General features: G+C 38.5%; 1 protein-coding gene across 1 annotated transcript in view; it reads left to right on the top strand.

Annotated features, from left to right (window-relative positions):
• Nucleotides 1-22,390, top strand: part of thsd7ba (thrombospondin, type I, domain containing 7Ba) — a 125,472-nt gene extending 103,082 nt beyond the window's left edge. The window contains exons 18-28 of the mRNA XM_088415855.1: nt 672-819; nt 1,895-2,010; nt 3,377-3,494; nt 6,302-6,447; nt 7,240-7,408; nt 11,294-11,467; nt 15,598-15,693; nt 17,814-17,896; nt 19,106-19,295; nt 19,594-19,681; nt 20,704-22,390. Coding sequence (XP_088271981.1) covers nt 672-819; nt 1,895-2,010; nt 3,377-3,494; nt 6,302-6,447; nt 7,240-7,408; nt 11,294-11,467; nt 15,598-15,693; nt 17,814-17,896; nt 19,106-19,295; nt 19,594-19,681; nt 20,704-20,785 — 1,410 coding nt within the window. The 3' untranslated portion in view covers nt 20,786-22,390. The remainder of the gene's footprint in view (nt 1-671; nt 820-1,894; nt 2,011-3,376; nt 3,495-6,301; nt 6,448-7,239; nt 7,409-11,293; nt 11,468-15,597; nt 15,694-17,813; nt 17,897-19,105; nt 19,296-19,593; nt 19,682-20,703) is intronic.
• The last annotated feature ends 2,770 nt before the right edge of the window (nt 22,391-25,160 follow it).

The raw sequence follows: 25,160 nt of genomic DNA on the forward strand, positions 1-25,160 counted from the left end.
ACAAGAATACATGACAAGTTTAGGATGGTGAGATTTATTTTGTTTTGCTATAGTTTTTGTATTGTCGCCAAAATCTTGGTGCATCCTATGCACCGTAACATAGAAAATACCAGAGTTTGGCCCTAAAATTAATATACACAGGTGCGTGCTATATTTGGGAATTGCTGTATTTATTAATTTATTTTGAACCATAAAAACAATTGTCAAGAAAGAAACGGATGACAACAACAGAGATGGTGTAGATCTTTTGAGAGGCTGTCACCTTTCTTTGACTGGGCGTGTACTTTTTGGCAGCACAGGCTCTCCACACTTCACTTTTTAGCCCCGGGTGCATATGAAATTATAATATTGTACCGAAGAAGACGCCTACCGCCTGGATCTCGCTTATGCTTAGAACACCCAAGCATATTTTCTTCATGAACATTAGTGTGCATTTTTGATTGGATGTAACATTAGCATTTTTTGAACGGTTTGCCACACATGATGTCTCAGAGTAATGTTTGCTTTATACAACAAAGTTATGATAATGCGTAGGCAGTAATAGTGATCGCATTGAAGGTATGCAGACAGTTCAACGTTACCAACTGAAAGGCTGAAGCACTAAAAACGAAGAATAGTCAAGTGCTGTCATAAAGCCATGCATTTTTGTTTGTGCTTTCTTCTCTGTGCAGCAACAATGTGACCGAGGCTCGGAGAGAAACAGGAGCAGACATATTCTCCGCCACTCTGCCGTGGGAAGCGCAGCCTGTCCAGAAACGGTGCAGTCAGAAAGATGTACCCTCAACAGCACCTGCTTCACTTACCAGTATCAACTCTCAGGTAGGATTTTATTATTTTTACTTATTTTTTTTTGTACAGCTATATTTAGTTAACAGGACGTCTTTGTGAGCGTGTTGCTATGCGATTTTTTTTGTGGCTGAACTCTTGAATAAATCGTGCTGATTACCGGTAAGAACTATGTCTCTTTTGTCCATTAACTAGACATGTATGTAGGCCTATTTGCAATAATAGCAGCTATTTAAAATAATGTTCAAAAGCCCTAATGGCATTGATTTACCATTGTTACACATTGGGACAAGAAAGAAGATGATAATCTGCGTTAAAGGGGCTGATAAAGGCATGTCTATTTTTACCTGTACCCTAGAAATGATAAGTGTGGCTACTAAATGTGTGCGCCTTCTAAACATGTCTATTTATTGCCCTTTTTTTTAACAAGCAGTATATACACAAGGCTTCAAAGCTTGATATTTGCCAAATAATATTAATGAACTCAATAAATAAATAAAGTAAATATAAAGTCAAACATTCACCCAAGACATGGCAAAGACTTGGCACACAGGCAACACAGCGAACTTTCTTGTTGAATGCAAACCAATGAAAAAAATGACACATACTTAGAACCAAGCATTTTTAATCAATTTGCAGTCAAAATGTCATTTTCGGCTGATTGCATTTTTCAAAATGGGTCTCAACTAAGAGCTAGCACTGTATAAATTAGGAATCAGGTGAGGAACTCAACCCCATTTCATACTGGTAATTCATATATCAGGGTGAAAAAAGCTGAGGCTTTTGTCATGCAAAAATGTGGGGAACATTGCCCCCTTGTGGCAGGATGTATGGTTAGGGTTAAATCAGGCTTTTTAAATCTTAGTATCGCCGAATATCATCTTAATCAATTGGGGTAGCCATTATCGTGATAACGGTTAAAATTCCATTAATTGTGCAGCTTTACTGTGATCATATTCTGATTCCACCAGTTAAGAATCACTGGTCTCGACAATCAGAGCAATTCTGATGTGGATGACTCAATGCACCATCGCAAATACAACATAGCTAAAATGTCACATTTGTTTATGCATTTAGTCAAAGTGTGTGTACATACCGTATATTGCAGAGTGGAGCACATGTCGGCTGAGTGAAAATGCCATCTGTGGTGGAGGCGCCAAGCAACGCCTTCTTGACTGCGTCCGCAGTGATGGAAAGATTGTAGATTTGCAAAAGTGTGAGCAGGTAACATGTTGTTCTCACTGACGAACTATTATGCAATCTGATATGAAAATGCCTGTTTTACAGTTAATCAAACTGTCACTGTAAATGTTTCATACGCTGAAACGGTTTTGTGTATGTTGCTGGTTTGGATATGTTACTCGATTTAAAGAAGCACACCCGCCTCACACTTCCAAAGTTGGTTGATATAATCCATCAGATTTCCTAGTGTTTTTTTTTTGTTTTGTTTTTTTAAGCTAGTCGAGTTGTGGCGTGACTTTGTGGAACTGAATACTGATGTAAAACGAATGTAGTAATACTAATATGAATCTGTTTGAATTAAGGAAAAAAAAATATAAATAAGCATATGCAAAAAGTGACTTAACATAGGATAATGAAGAATAAATCTATAAATAGAATAGTGTGATGCAATGTGTAATGTAGTATTGTAGTTTATAGTACATTTGTATAGGGTTAGTTAGTTGGTTTTAGAGAAGGTATGCGTATATATTATGTGTTTTTATTAATAGCGGTGTGAGATGTGATTACAGGATACTATATTACATTAATGATATTATGTAGGGGTGTGGTATACATTTTACGTATGTTTTTATGTTTTGTTGGTAACCCGTCGACTTCCTAAAAAAATAAAAATCATCAGCCGCTCAGTGCATCGTCTTACTTTTGCCCTCAGTGTTACTCACATTCCTGGATGTTGGAAAAACAACAATGGGATTCAGCTTTTGCATTTACATATATTATAATATAGTTGCATATATTAATTATATTACAGTAATTATATCAATTAAATTATGTAGCAGTGTTATATGTATATACAGGATACTATATCATATTAATTATATTATGTCGCATAATGTCATTTAATATTCGTGAAGATATTAGTATTATTGCACCTGTACGTTTGTATTGATTTACAAAATATGCTCTCGCATAAAGCGTAATCGAAAAATGAATGATGGAATCCCAAAAAGGATGAAACTGCCCTCTGGGTGCATTACCGTTCTTTTCACATGAAGATCAGTGTTAGCAACATTTGTACAGCTGTCCCCTTTGTTTCCAACAAACAGGGTGATCGGACTTTCAATAATTTATATATATTGTATCTATTCATGTTTCATGAAGCAATTTGGTCTCCAGCTAAATTATCTGCAGCAGCCTCTGCTTTTCTCAGTGGTGTGTTTAAAATAAATTGTAAATGCTTCTCGGTCCCAGCACGGCTCATTTCTCATCCATTGCGTAGCAAGAAGAAAATGAAAGGATTTATGAGGCTCAATTGCAGGTTTGAAATGTATATTTTAGAACTGAAAAAAAAGTGTGTTCAGATGTTTAATTGGCGGTGCTTATTATGTCTGTGCCCTTGTGTCTTCAGCTTGGCCTGGCCAAGAACTGGACATTGGTGGAGAGCTGTGTCGTGGACTGTCCGGTCAGCTGTGTTCTCTCTGATTGGTCGGCTTGGACGCAATGCTCGCATACCTGTGGCAGTCGAGGTAAACTACCAAACAAAGAAAAAACAAGTCAACTTTATTTGTATAACCCAAAATCACCAGTCTCAAAGGGCTTCATAGGTGAAAATTAAATGATACAGAATATCACAAATAAACAAAAGCATCACCTGGACAAAGTTCACAGAAGATGAAGGAAATACTCAAAAACACCATCTGGGAAAATAGGAACATTCAGAAGGGGCCATAGGTGAGAGGAACACCCTTTCATGCTCAACAGCTTGCACTAGAGGCTAAACGCCCAAAATAACACAACCTCCATGGGAAATTTTGACATATCTCAGGCTTTTTGATGTTTTTGATGTCGCAAAGGAAAAACATACAAAATAAAACACTAAAAGGCTAAAATATTGCATAGTTTGTCAAATTATGACGACTTTCAATATGCCACGCTGCTGTCCTTTCTAAATGCTTGCAAACAGGAGGTCTAGAGGTACACCCTATAGGTTTCAAATTTAGCCCTCGTTGGGCTCTTTTACTGCCATTAAAAATTGATATATTGTCAATTTTGGACTTATTGAAAACCCAGTGTTTTATCATTCATTTCTACCGATTTTTGCGTTCATTCTTTCAATGGCAACTCGAGAACGAGGCACAATAAAAATGTTTGTGTTTGACACCCCAAAACCACCGGGTTGCGGGAGTGGCCAACCTATGACATCTGCAAGCCTTTCAATGACTTCCACGTTGGCTAAGCCTGGGCTCCCATAATGCAAAAAGTATTCAAGTCATAATACTCTAATTATGACATAATAACTTCCTATTTAAATTTCACAAATATATCAATATACAACGTAGTTATTTTTGCTATTATTGCATTTTGTCTATGTATGGATAGGGCTCATGCCACTGAACATTCTGAGGGATTGAAAGTACATACATATGCAAATTTGATAGTGTTATGACACTTGACACCAAGTTGGGTGGTATAAGGTCAGGTTCATGAAAAATCCCCAGCTACTCAGGGGTTAAGTGCAAAGATGCCTTGACGGCACACGATGCAAACTCCGTGTAGCCCAGTGGAAATGGCAAGCCGGTGACAGACACATTTGCAAGGCTTCATTATCTCCTCCACTCCACTCTGCAGGATGCCGCATGAATAGATTTGAATGTTAAATGTTAAAATATTAAAAATGAAGGCAACGTCTTATTGGCGATGTCGTTTTTCGCACTTGTGTTTTGCCGTATTTAACCGTCACATACAAATTTGCTTCCAGAGGTCATTGCGCAAGAACGGCACGTTGATTTCATCTCAATTTCATACAGCTCACCTGACCCATAACAGGATAAGCGCTTTTAATAATTGAGAGTGAGGAAATAAAATATATATCAGATCGGCGCAGGGCAGTTTGAAAATTGCAATTAGAGCTCGCCAACCAACCTGTGGCTTCCTTTGAAAGAGATTTCTTATAAGCTCATGCATTATACAAAACGCAATGATTTGAACCTGGATCCACGTGTTGTTTGCCAGGGCTTCCTAACGCCCATGTGCAGCAGAGAAGAAGCCTTGTTATTCTTTTAATTGGAAAGCCTCACTGGCATCTTCCTAAGTTCATTAATTTTAATTTGACATTGGTTGCTCCTGCCTCCTTCCACCTCGCTCCAAGAAGTTTGCAGCCAAGCGTGCCGCAGCTGAGGACAACTCGCTCGCTGCTTCCGGCCAGTCTGTCAGCCCCCACCAGGGATTGGTGTCATTTCTGTTTCAGGGTGTGAGGATCAGGACGCCGTGGGAACATTTGTCTTTCTGTTTTTGAGAGCTTGCGGCATTAACGGACATGTTTTTTTCCTCACCCCTCTTGTCTTGACCACAACACCGATGAAGGTCAAGCTCGGATACTGAAATGTTCTCTTGCTAACAAAACCCTCTCGGGCCGCTCCTTTCTTTTCAGTCATTTCCCAAACTTTTACATTCACAAATTATTAATGAGTCCCTTGCACGAAACACTTGTGTTAGAAGACTGCCAGACATGAGCATTAATGATGAAACAGTGGAAAAGTGCCGTTGAACTAATTCCTTTTTGTCTCTGGCAAAATGTGTCGTGAGGGAAAAGCGTGTGCACAGCTGCCTTCTTTCTTCTGAATATGCATTATATCAATTTTAGACGCCCGTTTCACGCCGCTCGCCCTGTGAGCTATTTTAGCGCACGAAGCCGACTTTTTAATTGTTTATCACTATGTCTTGTTAACAGAAGAAGACTAAAAAAAATGACTCTACCGTGGATCGCAGAAGTTCCCTAAGTGCAAACGCATTTCTCTCTGTTTTCCTTCAGAGCAAAAAAATGTTAAACTATTTTGTCTTCCTTCTTTGTGCATTGTTTGTTAAATGTTCTAGGTTGACGGAACCTGAGTCTCTGAGCTATTTTAGCGCAAGAACGTGACTTTTTAGTTGTTTATCATTTTTTCGTGTTAACAGAAGAAAATAAAAAGTATGATTCTACAGTGAACCGCAATTTGCAAATGTGGCCTCATGTTCTGCAGGGCAGTCCGTGCGTACTTGGAGGATCTGGGTGAAGCGAATTGTCCGTGGATGGCCGTTATGTTTTTGGACAAGAAGATAGGTGCCACTGTATGAATTGATAACTGAGAGTATAGCAGAATTTCAATTCTCTTGTCTTCCTTCCTTGTGTGTTCTTTATTAAATGTTCTCGGTTGACTGTACCTGACTGTGACCTATTTTAGTGCACAAACATGGCTTTTTAAGTGTTTATCATTTTGTCATGTGAGCAGAAGAAGATTAAAAGGATGCTTCTATTGTGGATTGCATTGTGTAAATGTGTGCTTGTGTTCTGCAGGACAGTCTGTGCGTACTCGGAGGATCCTGCGGGAGGCTCATGAGGAAGGGCGGCCTTGTCCCAACCAGCTCATACAGACAAAACCATGTCCCATAAGTCCTTGCTACATGTGGCTGCTCAGCGACTGGTCTCCCTGCACCATAGAGGTATGACTACCTTGATTGGATTAGCATAGAAAAGCCAAACATAAGACGCACCTTAAAATTGTAAGTACTATATAATATATATATATATATATATATATATATATATATATATATATATATATATATATATATATATATATATATATATATATATATATATATATAGAGAGAGAGAGAGAGAGAGAGAGAGAGAGAGAGAGAGAGAGTTGAAGATTGATCTGTCAGCCACGTAAGCCAATTTTTGATGCACAGAAGTGTATTTTTATGTCAGCCATATTGGTACTTACAATAATTATCGGAACGGGATGAGCTTGAGGGTGGACGTCATTTGGGTTTTTTTCAGCCAGTGCCTGTTGCAGCTACCAGCACCTTTTGTCAGACTGTGTTTTTTACGGTATTATTTTCAATAAAAGAAGCAAGCAGACTGAACTACCGTCTGAGTCCATCCTTCTTCATACACAGGGACATTACTAAAATGGGGAGTGTCATGTAAAGGTTATTTTGTAGCCATCTTATTCAATTCAAACTGGCAAAGTATTGAGCTTTCTGCCCCCGTTAGAGAACACGTAAAGGGTGTGTCCTATACAAAGGTGCGTTCTATATTTGGGGAATTGCGGTAATAATGACATGAATGATGCCATTCTAAGAAAACCATTCTAAGTAGCATTTTCTTGGGAGGAAGAGTTTGGTGGGTACGTCGCCACCACCCAGTGCGCAGCAACAAATGTTGCACATAACAGAAACCACACAATCATCCATGAATGTACATATACGTACTGTGTGATTCTGCAGGGTGCAGACTGCGGCGAGGGGTTCCGTAGAAGAAACCTGTCATGTGTGAGTCACAAGGGTGACTTGACCGAATCTCCTCCTTTGCTCGTGGCAGAAGAATTTTGCGGCGACAAACTGCTGAAAGAAATCCAACAGGATCTGGAGCAGCCTTGCTTTGTTCCCTGTCAAGGTAAAAAAAAAAAAAAAAAAATGCCCTCGGTTAAAATACACTTTCTCCAACATGACTCTCAAGCAATGAAGAGCCATTCAGCACCACACTCACTTTACAGTAATTATTTTTTGCCTGTATGAATAATGTATTACGCATTCATTTCGCACTCATAACACCAATAATTATTTCCCTGCTTTACATGCTAAATCGTCAATACTTGTGCATTCATTTGCTGGAATCCAGCACCTACCCCGAGTCATTGACATTTCAGCTACTGCTGAAAACAGCTGCCACTGCCAAGTCAATAAACTACTACAGCAACTAATTACCCATTTATCTAGAACTGGCCATGTCCAAAAGTGTCCTCTGGCCTCTGCATATTTTCACTTGCTCAACTAACCACATTATTGAAGGTCGGTATATAATACCACTTTCTTAGTATACATAAATGATAAAAATCAAATATTTAATGAATACTTGCCACAGTTTGCTGTATTCACATGATGCCAAACAGCAAATGTCGAACTAATAATTTTGCGGTCATCAGTTTTACATAGAGGTTGCACTTGCTCTACTAAGGCGTTATTTCTTTTTCTAATGTATACAGTGGACCCCTGCCATATGACATCAATCCGTTCCAGAGTTGGAATCATAAGGCAAAATTGTCGTATCGCGGGCAGTTAAAAACTTGGTAATTAGTTAATGAGGGCAAAACCCCCCGGTAAAAACATCAAAATTGTATAGACAAATTAAAGATTAGTAACAAAATAGTATAATAAGTACCACATAAATAATATACATGTATTATAATAAAAAAAACATCATAAATAAAATTGTATAATAGAAAAATGAAATGTTATTTTCCTTGTCGTGACTTGAGCTAGCGATGGTATCGATGCACGTGCTTTCTTCGTATTTCTTGATTATCTCCATACAATCATCTTCTTACTTCTCCCTTTAATATGACTAGCAATCTTGGGACCCATGGCTAACCAATTTAAGTTTGAATTAAGCTCTAAAATGTACAATAAACACAAAAACATGAGCATTCACCCAAGAATAAGTCCTTAGCATATCGGCATCTTAGTGAGAGCATGACGCCTAACAATAGCAGAGCAGCATCTTAGTGATACATGCAGTTACACATATAGTGACGTATGAGCAAGGTGTGACTCGTGCAGTCATATGCTAGCAATACCAATCGCCAAGTTTGAATTTTGGAATTGCTGTTGATGCCATTAAGCAGGGAAAATGCCGTAACATGGGACCGAAACACATTCTCTTTTAACAACGGTCCATAATATGATCCAATCACTAACTTGCTAGGTACATTGTTAAACCACACATTGACAGCACGAAAGATTTCAGTTCTCTCTCTTGTAATTGATTAAAGTAGGAATATAGTATTCATAGCTCAATACTAGATTCTTAGAATTGTTACGTGTAAAAAAAAAAGGGCAAATTTAACAAGCTGCAATTTTCGTTGGTGAGTATGATTGTCTCAGATTTTTTTTTTTTTTTGCTGGATCAAAACTGAATAGCCATTATTTCTTTGCCGCATGCCATCTCTCAACCGCCTCTGTAATTGGGCTTAATTGTCCATTTTCAAGGTTATTTTTACGTTACAGAACAAGAAAATCAAATGGATAAAAAAAAAATGACGTAATTTGCCTCAATCATTCCAGTATGCTCAAGTCTAAGTACCCTATATGTATTTATGATGATCTTCTAGCTGCCGGCTAGAAACTTTTGTTTGCTACCATCTTGCAGCGGCCTCTGATGTTTGCCTTAATTCCTCACTCAACACAGCGGTGCCGCAAGCTCGGGCTCAGGATCAAGAGCTTTTGATGTGATTGTGTGTCAGTTGGTGAGAATTGCTGCGGCCGGGGAAAGAGCCGTTCAAAAAGTGTGTCACCGCTGCACACTATGGCTTCTCCCATGGCACGTTTTTACAACAAAATGAACTTATACAGTGAAGATGTACAGTCTACTATAAATAAGATGAAAGCTGATGCTGATGATTCGGTCTCGTCACTCAGCTGTCGAAAGTGGCCGTGGGAATCCAACTCGAGGCTCACTTGCAATATTCATAGCTCACTGTTCTCCTCATAGTCTACTTCTTCTGGAATTTACTTTACGAGCTGACAACATCGCGGACGAACTATTACTTGTGGAAATTCACCGGTACAAAAACCTTTATGATTTGTCTGAAAAGGAATACCGTGGTCAAAACACTGTAAACAACTCCTGGCCAGCACCACGTTGGGGAGAGATGAGGAGTCTGTTTAGATCGTTCGTCGACTAGGATACTCTACTTGTTTTAGAGTCGTGTTGTTTGTATGCTGTCGAGTCCATTTACTGCCACCTATAGTTTGGGAGGATATTGTCTGACTGCGGGGGAAAGCCGCTCCGAGTATTCAGTGCTGCAAAATGTGTGCCGGCGCATCAATCAAGCTAGACTTTCCCTGCAGGCTCGTTTTCGCCGTAGTGAATTTCAGTGCAACGCAAATACAGAAAAAAATATTTCGTGTTATGCAACAGGGGGATTTTTCTTTGTTTGAGAAAGTAAGAAAGAGGCGAAGGCTTCAATTCATGGATTTTTTTTCACACTGGGGGATTTTTTTCGCACATGCAGGTTTTCGTTTCGTAAATGCAAAAAAAAAAAAAAAAGACAGTTTGTTATTCTGTCTTGCAAAGCAGAAAGAAGTTGTACAATTATTCTTTTTTTACATAATAGATTGAAGCAGGAATCACTTTTGAATGAATAGAATCAAAACATTTTGAACTGAAAATGGTTTTGGATCGAAAATCGATTCTGAATTGAATCGGAAACCCCAGAATCAAATCGAATCGTGAGACAGTCAAAGATTCAGACCTGTAGTTTTTCAGCACCAAAATATTAATCAAAAGATAAAAAATATCAATCATCCATTGATGGATGTATGATGTAAGGTAGGTAACACTTATTGAAAATCGATTGACATGTTTTTTTTCTCGTTAATGTAAAAATGGAACAATTTTAGTGATACATGTACAATAGAATTTTTATCGATAATGATCATAGTTATATTCAATGCAGTGAGCAGGGGGGTGGGGCACGTAAGTTATGTTATTGGTTTCCTGGAGGGGAATTGTGAAAATTGAAAAGTACTGCATTTACATAAATGCCAAAGCTTTTATTACTGTACAAAAGTAAATCTTTTTTCTTACCACAGATGTACTCGGGTAATCGCATCAAGCTTGAATGTGTAAACATAGCAAATGCAAACTCACCGACGTAGCAATACACTTTTTTTGTTAAACATGCAATATAAATTCCACCGATGGCAATTGCTTTGTTGTGTGGACCTCAGTTTATCACAAATTTTAACCATTCAATCCATCAACCCACGTGCGTTTGCACACATTTTTATTTACTCATATTCTTAACTGCAAAATGACCCCATCAAAGATTACAAGGCTTTTTCTGGTTTGACCTTCAGGAAGCTAAGTGCTCATGCGCTATTTGTTGCGTGACAAAAAATATCAACTCCGCTTAAAATGTCTCCCCAAATCAAATTAATTTGGCGCTGCCTCATGAGACACGTTTTACTACCGGCTATCGAGTTATAAGTTAATGTAATATAGTGTATGACGGCGGTTGGTCTATTATCTCTGAATACCCACTGGGCTGTGAGTAATTTGTTTGTGCTTTTGGTATCAGTCACAGATGTGTAGAAGGAGTTTTCTCGATTAAATGTACCAGACACTGTCAGGGGAACGCCAATACAATGATCCCTGAAATAATGCTTGCCAGACACTGTCTACTGGTGTGTGTTGGAAAGTCATTTAGTGACTAAGGTGTGCGCGCCAGTAATGTGTTTTTTTTTTTTTTTTTTTTTTTTGGACTTTTTCTGTTTTCAGGAGATTGTCATTTGGCAGAGTGGTCATCTTGGAGCTCTTGCCAATTGACTTGTGTGGAGGGGCGGAGCTTTGAAAGCACCGGTCGACAATCTCGCTCCAGAGCGGTGATTATTCAAGTCAGTGAGAACCAGGACACCTGCCCACAGCAAGTCTTTGAGATGCAGCCATGTAAAGGTACGCAGCAAACGTCTTATCAGAGGGTCCTGCTTTCAAAATGTTCAAGTCGGGGGTGTGACCCACTGAGTGATGAAAGGAGATCCTGTCATTTAGGTTAGATGATAACCAAGTGATTGAAGTCATTTTTTTCATTCAATTATGTTCACAAGGCAAATTTTGGTGTGCAGCAAACAGAAAACCAATCAGTACCTCGAGCTGGCGTGTCCAAAGTCTGGCCTGCGAGCCAATTGAGGCCCGTGTTCAGATTTTCACAAGCCCGCAGCCTCTGTTATCAAATCAATAACATGCGGTCCACCAACAATATTGACCACAGTATAAAATACATGTGTACAAAATAGCTTCCACATTTTCACGGCCATAAGGGGCTTTTAATAGTCTTAAATTATCGGCAAATTCGATGAGGCGTCCAATAATGCGCTGCGTATGTGTGCATCTGGTTCGAAAAATCTATAAATGTTGCTGAGTGACATCGATGTGCGCTCCACTTGACCGACTGAAAACCTTTTCTACCCACATGTCGCTTATATAAAAAATGGGGGAGGTGATAGAGGACAGGATGCAGACGTTAAAGGGGAAGGGTGGGCGTGAAAGAGAAGAAGAAAAAAGAGCGTCAATGTCAGTGTTTTTGGCCCCATTATTCATGCTGTTGGAATAGTCTCCATCATCCGCGAGCCTCGTGAGGATGAGCGGTCAAGATGATGGATGGATGAATGTTTCGGCCGGCTACGTCACAAAGGGGGTGAGGCAGCTTCACGGTAAGGTGCGGCATCTGCAAAAGTGCCGTCTTACTTCCTGGTTAGAAATATCGGGACCACAAAAGTGGTATTTGATCAGAAATTAAATTGCTAATGTGCCAAACGTAATTTATATACACATATATTTCACTGTGGAATTTGTTTGAAAAACCACGAAAACTTTGGCGAATCTCAAAAACACGTGAAAATCTCATGTATTTGTATGGTTAATTTTGACCTAATTCCACTCCCCCACCCCTCAATGAGCAACCACAGTGCCAGTGACTGCTGTGCCTTTTGATATCCATACAGAGAATTGAAAAATTATCAATCCGGCTGAGCGAACACAAAGCTGCAAGCACACTGTTAAAAGAAGCAGCGAAATAAGACAAATACTTTCTTTGGCAACAAAATGTAACGGGTGAATGCTTGAATCACAGTGCGGTGACTCACTACAAGTAAAGTCAATATATTTCACTGCTACTATTTTGCATACAAGCTGCACACACTACAGAGTGGTGGTAGCATCATGCTTTTTGTCTTAAGCGTGAAATGTGGAGAGAACACTTACAAAATTCAAATCAAAGATTTGGATATCGTCATCCATGCAGTCAATAAAAGAATGACTGTACCGGTATTATACTAAAATGACATATGAGATTCCTGCAAAGAAAAAAATAAATGGGTGTGTGTGTGTGTGTGTGTCCTTGGTTTTTGCCAAAAGGTGGGGAGCAAATCTCAGATTTCAGTCTTTGTGGATGGACCCCACAAAATCAGAACTTTGTTGAGGGTCAAGACTTTTAGAGCAGGGGTCACCAAAGTGGTGCCCGTGGACAGTGGGTAGCCCCCGAGTATCACATGAGTCTCTTGCAGACCGGTTCTGCAAATAATTTACAAGTGATTTTCTAGGAATTTTACTCAAGATTATTCATATATGACATATACATTACATTTTACACTTGATTTACATATTTACTACAGCGGTTCCTTAATTATTGTGAGAAATCAATAACATGATCAGGGTCTTCACATAAACTGGTAGCCCTTCATAATACTCCCAAAGAAGTAGCTCTCGGTTTCAAAAAGGTTGGTGACCCCTGTTTTAGAGTATAGGTTAGAATTAGGTGATATAAGCGGCGCCAGGAAGTCTAACAATCACAGTTTACCCTTAAAATTCCAATTTATTATTTGAGAAATCCAGATAAGTGATTTGCAACGCTCCGGTGAAGCTTTTCCTTCTCCCAACAGCGTGTGTGTTTTATGATTGAGACCGACTGCTCTAGTGGGAGTTGGGGCGGGAGTAGATAACAACTCCTGCCGTCATTGGTCGATGGTCACGCTGGGAGCCAATCACGTGTCTTGTAGGAGCGCACAGCTCCCTCCTCATAGCATGTGTGTGTCCTACAAGACACATACTCTAAGACTAATAGTACTGTATCATTTTTTTGTTTTTGTTTTTTTATTTTTTGGCAGCCATTAGCAACACTGTGTGTGTGTGTGTTTTCCTTTCCACATGATAAACAATAGGTAAACGTGGATGGCAATGGGTCATCTCTTTGTAAAGGGTGTCCCATCTCCCCACAGTTCACAACTGGATGTAATTATTGTTTTGTTTTTGACCAAACAAAGGCAAAAAGGTTAAAACGCTGATAGCGTATCAAGATATGCGGTCATTTTGTTAATGACAGTTTTGCCATAATAAAGTCAAATTGAAAGAGTGTTACTGGCCATTATTAAAAGGTCAGTATTCTAACCATCGAAAGGTCGTAACTGTTCCACCACGTACCCAATTTTAATGAAATATTGAGGATGACGCATCAGGCTACTTCCTGTCCCGGTGGACTTCACAGATATACTGTGTTCAGTGTATTTTCAATGAGGTTAGTGTGTTGGATGTGTTTAACCGCACATCTCCAAGTGTTGTCTTTTTTTTTTGTGTTTCATCAAATGGACTTGCCCTTTCCCTCGTTGGTACCTTGATATTCAGAATAAACCACGGGCTTCTTATTCCCTCATTAATTAACCACTTTTAAAACCATTTGTCGAAGTACTTGACATTTTATTTAATGCCACCTTCTTGCTTTGCCAAATTTGTCTTTGTTTGTCTCTGATCTTTAATCTTGTATGTGTGTGTGTGTGTGTGTGTGTTTTTTTTTTTTTTTTATCGATGAAAAAAGTCCGAATGGAATGTGGCGAATGGTTTCCCGTTTTCCTTGCAAGACTTTCCCTCAAGCAAATATGCCCTCAGGAAAAAAAAAAGGCTGGATCTAAGTCCAACTCACTTATAAGCCCTTTATTTTTTTTATTACTGCGATTTGGGTGAATTTTACAAAAACGTGACACCCCTGACTTCAGTGGTTACATAGATAATGGCTGTCCAATTAAAACACATGGTGTGAGTTATTAAAACGATGAAATTACTGTAACTTTAGAGGCATTTCTAATATCGAGTAACATACTGTTGCGGTTGGGGGGCGGAAACAAAACAAGACTGCGAGGCAATCTATGCATGTGTGTAGACACAAATACTGAAAATGATGTTACAACAATAAAATGATTTGAAATTTTAAGGCTTTACTTTTTCCACACAGCTGAGTATTAATTTGCCTAAATGTCGTCATCGTTACCTGACACGCCTAATAGCTCCTCCCATTTCAAAGTATGGATATATCACTCTACTTCCTCCTCATCATTTCTTCAAACATGCTCGTTACTCTTGAACGGGTAGTCAAATGATTCGCTGATCATCTTACTTGGGATATTCTCACGAACTTTCTTTATTCAAGGAGTGACGACTGTGTGGTGGGATCAGAGCCCACCCCCCCCCCCCCCCCCCCCATCTGCTGACATGTTTTCTGGCTTTTTTGTCTTCAACGGTTTGTTTGTCCCTGAAAGAAACAAGTCAAGCCTTTTCCTTTTCATTATTAAAATCCGCCGAAAAAATTAGCCACACTGCCTCGTTGTTGACAACAGAAGCAATTAGGCGGCACCTAACAAGTGTGTTTTTGTGATGTTCCGTGCAAACACTCTAAACTGGACGCATACTATATCGAATTAGCGGTATAAATAATCATTTTAAGGCTGGTAAATGACACAATATTACTTAGTTTGCATTTGAATTAATGTTATTCAAACACGGGTTTGAAAATGAGGAAAAAATATTCGACTTGTACTCGGAGAACTATGGTAATAAGTTTCGACCAATTCCCACCATCCTATTTCCTGTAATCCTCGCAGAGTGGTAAATGGTCCCCCTTTTTCCAGCGTGCGCATTATGTCTTACCCAGTAATGTAATACATCTCCGGTAAATGTCCACGGTCGCCTAACAACGGCGCCGGGTGCCCGATACGAGCTGCTAATGAGCATCATCTGCCTCTCTTCTTCTGCTACAGGAGGCCAATGCTACAGTTACCAGTGGAGGACAGGAGGATGGAGCAATAATGAGAGAGCGGTGTGGTGTCAGCGCTCCGATGGTGTCATTGTCACAGGTGAACATGTGCTCTGTCGGCTTACGGCTCCAGATGGGCCTTCAAGTGATGTCGGCATAGAAATATGCGCAGCTGTACATCATTTTTTGCGCTTAGGGTGCGTTGATGCAATAGACGCTTAAGCGTCTTAGTCTTTCTTTTGCTCCTCACGCTGGCGTGAAAGGATGGGAGCTCCATGTGCATCAATATGCATGATCAAGGTTTTATGGTAGAATGTTTTCCACGGGACAACTGGAAAAAAAATGTAGCATTTTTTACAATGTACAGTATCTCATAAAGGCGGGTTTACCCCTTATATTGTGGTAAATAATTTATCACATTTTTTAATGGAAAAACACTGAAACATGACACTTGACTGCATAGGTGTGTAACTTCGGCCCTTGAGGCCTGGTATCCTGCATGTTTTCCGATTTTCTCTCCCCAGCCCACCTGATTCAAATGATCAGCTTAATAACAAGCTCTGCAAGAACTTGCAAATGATCCTATGTCATGGTCTGGGTTTATGTGTTAGGTTTGAATTCTAGTTTTGTTCATTTTTTTTTCCTGCCCTTTGTGTTTGTGTCTTATTAATTTGATAGTGTCCACCTGTCCTTGTCAGCCCGTCCCCTTGTGTTAACCTATCAGCTCCCTGCTCTAATTACTTCTTGTCCAGATGTTCCTTGTTGCCTAATTAGTTTGAGTATATTTGGTTCCCTGTTTAGTTTTACTTCTTGTCGGATCATTGTCATGTCATGTTTACCCACCTGCTTGTATTTTGTCATGTTTACCCATCTGCCTCTGTTTGTATTTTTTCCTGTCCTGTTTTCCCTGCGTCCTGGTTCCGTTTACACTTTTTGTTAGTTAAATATGGACTTCAGCATCAACCCCTAGCCTCTGAGCTTCCTTACACTTGAGTCCACAGTCCAAAAAATATGCATGGCAGGTGTATTGGACATACTAAATTGTCCTTAGATGTGATTGGGTGTGTGAATGGTTGTTGGTCTCTGTGTGCCCTGCAATTGGCTGGCAACCAATTCAGGGTTTCTCCCGCCTACTGCCCATAGACAGCTAGAATAGGCACCATCAAGCCTTTCAGGATTAAATTAAGTTTTTTTTTTTCTTCAAACTTCTAAAAAAAAAAAAAAAAAAAAAATGCATCAATCAATATTAAAGTGGAATACCTAGGGGACTCTCATGTTATTGTTGCAAATTTGCAACGCCTGCCTGGAGAGGGTTAGTGATTCAAGGGTGTCAACTACCCTCCATTAAAAAATACATATTTGACAAAAATTTTATTATTTATTATTGTTATTACGATTATAAAAGATGAGAATTCTCGTTCATGGCACTGAAAGAGTTCATTACAACTGAATTGTACCCACGCAGTGATTTTTTTGCCTACCACTAGGGGGAGCAATGAAACGATAGAACAAAATATCAAATAAAAAAAATGTCATTAGCATGTACATACATTTGTAAGATAAAGAGAGCAAGATGTTCAGCTAATTAATCCTCTCCAGCAGAATCTCCCGCATTAATTTGAAAATACTAGCTGATCGTAGCAAATAAGGGCCCACGGCGCCAACACATCACACACGAGAAGACAAATTTTCTTATGGTGCTCTAGTTGAATTTACCACCTTATCTGATGTGCCTGTTCTCAGTGCGGCCTTCATTGATTTCCCCTCTCACTCTTAGCATAAGTAATCAATAAGCCAGAGGCTGAGCTGGGAGACTTTCAATCCATATAAATATAATCATGCATTTGTATGTGTGGGAAGAAAAGCAGGCGTAGAGAAATGGAACAAAGGTAGCGCTGCTGTGGGATTGGAGGCTCAGGGTGAGAGCTCTGTGTGCCGTAAATAGAAAGCCAATGTGATCTTATCGCTTTAAAGGAAATGTTTCGGGCAAATATGAGCCCGGGAGGAATAACCTCCCTCTGGAGAGGAAGCCCGACACTCTTTGATATTTTGACACCTAATTTTCCACGTTGGAATTAAAATGTTCACAGATTGATCATGGACCCTGATAGGCAACTAAGCCCATTAATCAGGGCTGGCACTACATTAATTTGGTGATCGATGAGTCTAAGCACTGAAGTGAAACCCCCTTTTTTTTTCTCTCGCTCTTGCTTCTTCAAGGGGGATGTTTCCCGCAGAAAAGGCCGAGCATGATTCGGCACTGCCATCCGCCGTGCACCAAGCCCTTCTCGCACTGCACGTCGGTAAGATCACACAATGCCGTCGTCACGGCACCGGGATCAATTCTTGTGTGGCCTGGTGGTCAAATGGAGTTTGAATGATGACGTTTTGAATTTTAAAGAACGGGCCATAAAGTGTAATTATATTCGTGCCAATAAATGCAGGCTGGGTGCCAGGATGTGACTATACCTGGAGAAGGTGTGGAAGCTGCATACAAATCAAAAAGCAATCAAGGAGACGTGACTAAAGTTTGAAGTTTTACTGCCCCTTGCTGTTGCCTCATGGAATGGCAGAACAACCAGTGGAGTCTCAATTCACTTCAAAGACCGTAAAATTGAGAATCTTTATTTTCAGTGTGCTTGGTCTTGTTTTCCCGAATGCAGATTTTTGACACGCATAAAACCTAATTAGTTTAATCATTTAAAAAAAAACTCCAAACTCATTCAATCCCAAAGACGTGTTTTTACGTTTTTTTGTTTGAGTTTTTTTTTTTTTTTTTGACATTCAGTCCCAGGCACTTAGGTTTTTCAAGTTTTTTCCTAGTTATGTTAAAGAAAGGTCGAAAAATAACAATGAGGCAATTAACAATAAGGACAGGTTAGTGCAAAATCCCTGGACAAACAGGGGTTAAAAGATTAAAATCTCAAATTTTATCCACACCGTTTATAGGAATTTATTTTCCATTGGTCTTTCACCAGTTCCTGAAATTTTAGGATTTTTCTTAGTGCACTGGGTTGCTTTGGAACTTTGAAAAATGTATATGCCAAAACTTTAAATGTCTAATTTCTCAAAAGTAGTGGTTTCAACATAGCAACATTCACATTGCAGTAACTTTGTGAATTTGCCAGCCACCTACAGATACTATATATGTAAATGATATATGAAAATGATATATGTAAAATAGGAATACAGTCAGTTCTCAGGGTACGAACAAGTTCCCACACTGGCGATGTAACCCCAATTTCCGCGGAGGTCGGAATTAATCTTTTGACACCCATAAAATACCCCTAGATGTCTAAATAACTATCCAAATACACGTTTCGCCTTTCGCCGATCTTATGATATTCAGTTTTGTTTCCATCGAACGAATTCCGATTCCACCCCAACGATGTAACCCTGTCTCTATTTGAATAACTAAATTTTTTACAGGTAAGAACTGATTTTGCCAGATACTGTATGTTGCCTTGTGCTAGCTAAAAAAAATGTTTATCACCCCCCCCCTTTCCATGAAGAGTGGCGTGTGTGGGTGTGAGAAGGGTTACACAGAAGTGATGACCACACACGGCTTCTTGGACTACTGCACTCGAACCCCCGGAGTAGACAACAACAAGAAAGCCGACGTGAAAACCGACTCGGGAAGATTAAAACCCTCTCGGGCCCGAGACCGTCTCACCGAGTGGACCTTGCGACCCGTCGGCCCAGGTACTGAAATGGAAATGATCTGTACCGCTTTGACCTCTGTGCCCGAGATCGTTACTGTTGACTGGTGGCTTTATGGTGCTTGAATCGCTAAGCCGGGAGGTGCAAATCATGGTCGTCCCGCGTTTCCATCGGGCTCATCATTATGTCTTGTAAAAATAGCTGAAGCATTAGACTGCGGAAGAATGTGTTTGCGAAGGCTGAACCTAATTTGTTATTCAAAATTATGACAATAATATTTGAATGTTTTATCATCAAGCGTGGATATACATATATCTAAAAGTTGACTTTCATTGCACAGATGGGAGAGTAAAGCCGTGGGTTTATGCCGTGACTGCTGTCGGATTCATCTTAATACTCTTCGTTATTGCGTTCTCCTTCTTGGTCTGGTATGTACCATATTACGTATGCTTTATCACCACACGCAATTTCTTCCAAAAACCTCAAGCTGCATGCGGGGCCTTATATACACCGTAAATGCAAACAAGCCAAAATTCTTGGCCATCTGTTCTTCATGCTGTCAAGAATAACTTAGACGCCTCGCAACTTTTTGTCTCTAGTGAACTGCAGCTCCCACGTTATGGAGCTCGCTGGAAAAGACTGATACGATGTGTGTTTGTATATATATATATATATATATATATATATATATACACACATATATATATATATACACATATATATATATATATATATATATATATATATATATATATATATATAAAATAAATTTAAAAAAGACAATAAATAAATACAGTAAATAATAATTAATGGCAAAAACTTGGCACACAGGGCAACACAGCTAACTTACTTGCTGAGTGCAAACTAATTAAAAAAAAAAAAGCCTACAAAGAACCAAGCACATTATTTACGTAAAACCAATTTTTGATTAATTTGCAGTCCAAATGTCATTGTCGGTCATTTCAAACTGATTGTATTCCCATTTTGGATTTTTCAAAATGAGTCTCAATTGACAGCTATCACTGTAAATATTAGGAATCAGCTGAGAAACTCAACACCATTTCACACTGGTAAATAGTGTATTAGGGTGAGAAAATAAGAGGCTTTTGTCATGCGAACGTGGGAAACATTGCCCTCTGGTGGTAGTCCTTGTTTTGACTAGTAATCAAGGGGTGGCACAATCCTCCTAGTGTGATCCATCAGTGGTCGTGCCATGCTGATGGTTGTCACCATCTGAGTGAAATTTCAGCTCCCTAGTGTCTTCTTTCAACGCTTCCCCTTTGATGTGAAATGCCCTTGTTGTAAAGAGTAAAGGCTGGGACAAAAAGGGCTGATTAAATATAGGTTCTAGATTTTTGCAAATCACTGTGATCTTGTTTTTATTCTCATTTTCCGCATTCATTGGAATTGGGGTGGGGCTTTTTTTTTTGTTTTGTTTTCTGTTTTTCAGTAAACCAGACAAAATTACAAAGACGTCACCTCCACCACAGAAGCCTTTGACCCTGGCCTATGATGGTGACATCGATATGTAACCACGTCGGCGTTCTTCAAACTAACGCCCTCCTCAACCGGGCATTCCGATGTCACGGGTGGTATTAACGGACAGGTGATCCGGTGGAGCCGCACAAATAGCATTTGCTGAATGACACACTTTCACGTGCTATATTGCTCCTGAAAAGAAGAGCCAAGAAGCCAAACTTGCAACATGGACGCAAGCACGCAGGCTGGCTTGCAAGCCTGAAATCATCAGAGCATTTTTATTTTATTATTGTGAATGTGTACGTTGAAAAATCAGAAGGACCAAGAAGAGCTGCGGTCGTCTCTTGAAGGAAATATCCAAAATTCATGACACACGGGGGGGCTGAACATGGAACACTTTTTCTCATTCCCGTTGGAAATTTGTAAAGGAAATGTCACAACTTTTTTGTGTAAGCAGCCTTTTTTTCTGAAGAATAAACAAAAAAAAAATGCTTTATGCACTACATTAGTGCTGATTCACTATTCCTTTTCCTTTGAAATGACTTTTATAGTGTTTGAAATGTTTATGCAAGTCGTTGCTGTTGGATTGTACTATGTGGATGCCATATGTTGTGTCTGTGGAAACCAAATGCAAGTTTGCCTTGAGTTGACCAACATGATGCAGTCGTTTCTCCGTCCCGGATGTCAGGAGACATTCAGAAGCCAAGAAATGGGAACATTTCTCAAAATTTGTCCAATAAAATTCCACATAGAAAACACACATGGGCAATGACATTATGAATCATGATTCTGCCTTTATAGATCCCACAATAAAGATGAAATAAAGCAGTGGTCTCAAATGGGAGTATGTGTGCCCCAATTTCAAGGGGCATGTGAGATTTTTACAGGGTTACTTAAAAAAAAAAAAAAAAAAATCACAAATCTAATTTGATTCTTTTAAGCCTTGTGCAGTACATGTTTTGATCATTTTGGGGTCATTATTTTCCCCACATCATTTTTGTAGTATTTTAGCCGGGGGGTGGCACACTCCTTTTAGTGTGATAACAAATACCATCTAGGTGAAATTTCAGCTCCCTAGGGTCTTCTTTCAGGGCTTTTCCTTTGATGTTAAATTCCTTTGTTTTATATATAAAAACGACTGGATAAAATACCGCACAAGGGTCAAATGCCATGAAAGGGACTGAAGATATTTGTTTTCAAGTCAACTCTTTCAGCGTCAAGCGTTATCGGAAAAGGCAACCACTTGAGTCCCAGACGATCTTTGAAGGCCGACAAAATACTGCGTACTTTGTCTTTGTAAACATGGGTGCTATCATATGAAAGATTGATTTTCATCCCTTACTTATTTATCCAAGTATTTATCCATGTGTAGTATGTATGGCTTTCATCCCCAAGCAACACTGCCATCTAATGGTCACAGTTCATCACTACAATGCTTAATATTAAAATAAGCACTAGTCAAGGGTGTCACTTACCCTTCCATAAAAACGTATTATACAGTGTATAAAGGGAAAATCATGAATCTTGTCACTGTCCAAATATAATTGTGCCAATTCACATTAGTATTATTTTGAATCTGAACCTGCATTTCATACATGCTTACGGTCTCAAGCAAGAAAAACAGATTCATGTAATTGTTGTATTTTACGCACTGTAAGGCGCACCTTTTATATATATATATATATATATATATATATATATATATATATATATATATATATATATATATATATATATATATATGCAAACGAACCTGACAAATTGCATATTGTAAAATTATTTTCTCTCTTTTCTCTTTATAAGTTGCATAGAATAGAAGCACCTGTAGTGGCTGGAATTGCGTCATAAGTCCAGTAGATGGAGCTGCACTAAAGGGCATGTCAATAAAACAATCAGATGAGTCAGTCAAACTTTTCAATAAGAAATTAGGAAGAAAGATGTTTAGTGGAAAGTACTAAAAATGGGGAAAAATACTTCATTACATTTAAAGACTGTTTAGCTCACTGCCAAGATGAATCAAGGGTTTTAAATTATGATTCATTGAAATATTAAACTTATTTTTTTAAATCAAATTGCAACCAAAATCTTTAAAATATTCTGTTTTGTTGATTTAAAAATGTTCTGGATTTATTTTAAAGAATTGTGCATTCTTTTAGAGAAACTCACAGTTTTTGTGCCTTGTCCCCATATAAATTGCTTCAAAATCGGAGCTTACATACCACATCAAAATTTCGAATAGGGTGTTATATATTTAAAAAAAAATCATTTATTAAAAATCATTTAAATCTGAAATGCAAAGATAAAAATTGAAGAATTCACATGGTGATTAAGTTATTTTTTTTTTCATCCTCCCAAAAATGAAAACTCGCAGTTTATGCTCCATATCAGGCACATATTAAGCTTTTCAGAAAATTGAAGGCTTTTAGGTGCACCTTATAGTGCGGAAAATGCAGCGGCTGTTTTCTCTGGTGGATGACATGAACAATGATAAAAACCAAATATTTTAAAGCACAAATTGAATATTTTTTGTTTATACCGAGTACCCACCATATGCTTATGCAAAAAAAAGGACATATATATATATATATATATATATATATATATATATATATATATATATATATATAAAAATAAAAAAAATTCGCACCGGACCATCATCTTGATGGAACCTGGAATTGAGATCAACTCCTACATTTCCACTTGCAACCCTTAGTGCATTATTCATATGAGTGGAGTATTCAGTAATAGTAGGCAGCTGACAACAGTGTACGCTATTTTTTTTTTTTCCCCTGCCTCCACAATCTGAATATTTGCTCTGGTGTTATCTGACCTCCTTCTGAATGTATTACCGGTAACTATCACCTATGGTTGTTACTTGTTGTAGCAATTGTATTTCAGCAGCTGATTGTGTGCAGGTAAGCGTGGTTTATTCTGAAACAGAAATGCTCAAAGTGGCCTTGAAAAATGCTCTGTTCTCCTCGTCGTGGAACAAATTCAAAAGATGCGGTCGTGAATTTGATCAAACTGTGGATCGTTTGTAACGACCGCAAACACGTCGGGTTTGCTGACATTGCGTTAAAAGATTACTATAGATTGGCTTGTGCCCCCCCCCCCTTCCAAAAAAAAAAAAAAAAAAAAAGAATAGTAGTCCCTTATTGTTTTCAAGTACCATGTTATTTGTGTTACTATTGTGTGTAATTGGGGATCTGAACACTGATGCAAATAAATCGTGGAACCCTGTGAAATAAAATCACTGCATTGCCTTCTTGCTTGTTTTTTGTGGGCTGCACCTGTGATGATAATCAGCTTTGCGACTCACGGTGGGGATGAATTATGAATACTGATCGTTTTCTCTGTGTTGTGCCGGATGTAAGGGGAAATGTGTTTAAATCTCTGGTCATATCTAATTGACTGTCACTTTTGTTTAAGCAAAGGTTTAATTCAAATGCTTGTGTCATGGCCATCTGATAGGAGGCAAAGCTGTGGGCTAATCTTGTCAAGTTAAATTAATTTCATTTTAGAGGCTCCATGGGCAAATTTGTGCGTCTCCATGGCGATACGTGAACAAGCTGACAATAGCATGGCAGTGTCCATGGTCAACAATCTATTGTGATGCATTATGGACCGCTGTAGAGGCAGTTTTACGTTTTCTTTTGCTGATACCACATCTCTAATATGTGTATGTGTGTGTGTGTGTGTGTGTGTGTGTATATATGTATATATATGTATTATATATATATATATATATATATATATATATATATATATATATATATATATATATATATATTAGGCATGGGACGAGATACAAATCCCAGAGATATCTCTGATATCTCAAATCAGACGAGATATCTCATGAGATTGAGTCCACAAGAATGAGATATGACGAGATTTTAAAATAAAAAAAATTACTGCGAATTTAAATCAACATTTCAAAATGATGTTTTTTTTTGCTGAGTAGGCTGCAAGATGCAGCTGCAATAAATATTCTACTGAGATCTCAGAATAATTGAACATGAACAAAAGTACAGTACTTCCTTTTCACACACTGCTTCTTGTTGCACTAGTTGAACATGAAAAAAGTCATGTTTGAAGTGTCAAACATTAAACTAAAAGATATATATATATATATATATATATATATATATATATATATATATATATATATATATATATATATATATATATATATATATATATATATATATATATATATATATATATATATTGATGCACAGTGGTCTCTTGGACTATTGTTATGACAACAGGTTCAATAAGTCATTTGCTGCTCATCTAATAAACTCCTATCCACATCTTGGTTTGGCAACAATGAACTTTTATTCCTTTGTTCATATTGCTAATGCCCAGTAATGAGGAGTGACAGGCTGGTGCAAGCGCCTATAATTAATTAAATTAAAAAATAAAACA

Source organism: Hippichthys cyanospilos, chromosome 5 (genome assembly GCF_059441005.1).
Source record: "Hippichthys cyanospilos isolate Australia breed blue-spotted pipefish chromosome 5, RoL_Hcya_1.0, whole genome shotgun sequence".
In the NCBI taxonomy this organism is placed as follows: domain Eukaryota; kingdom Metazoa; phylum Chordata; class Actinopteri; order Syngnathiformes; family Syngnathidae; genus Hippichthys; species Hippichthys cyanospilos.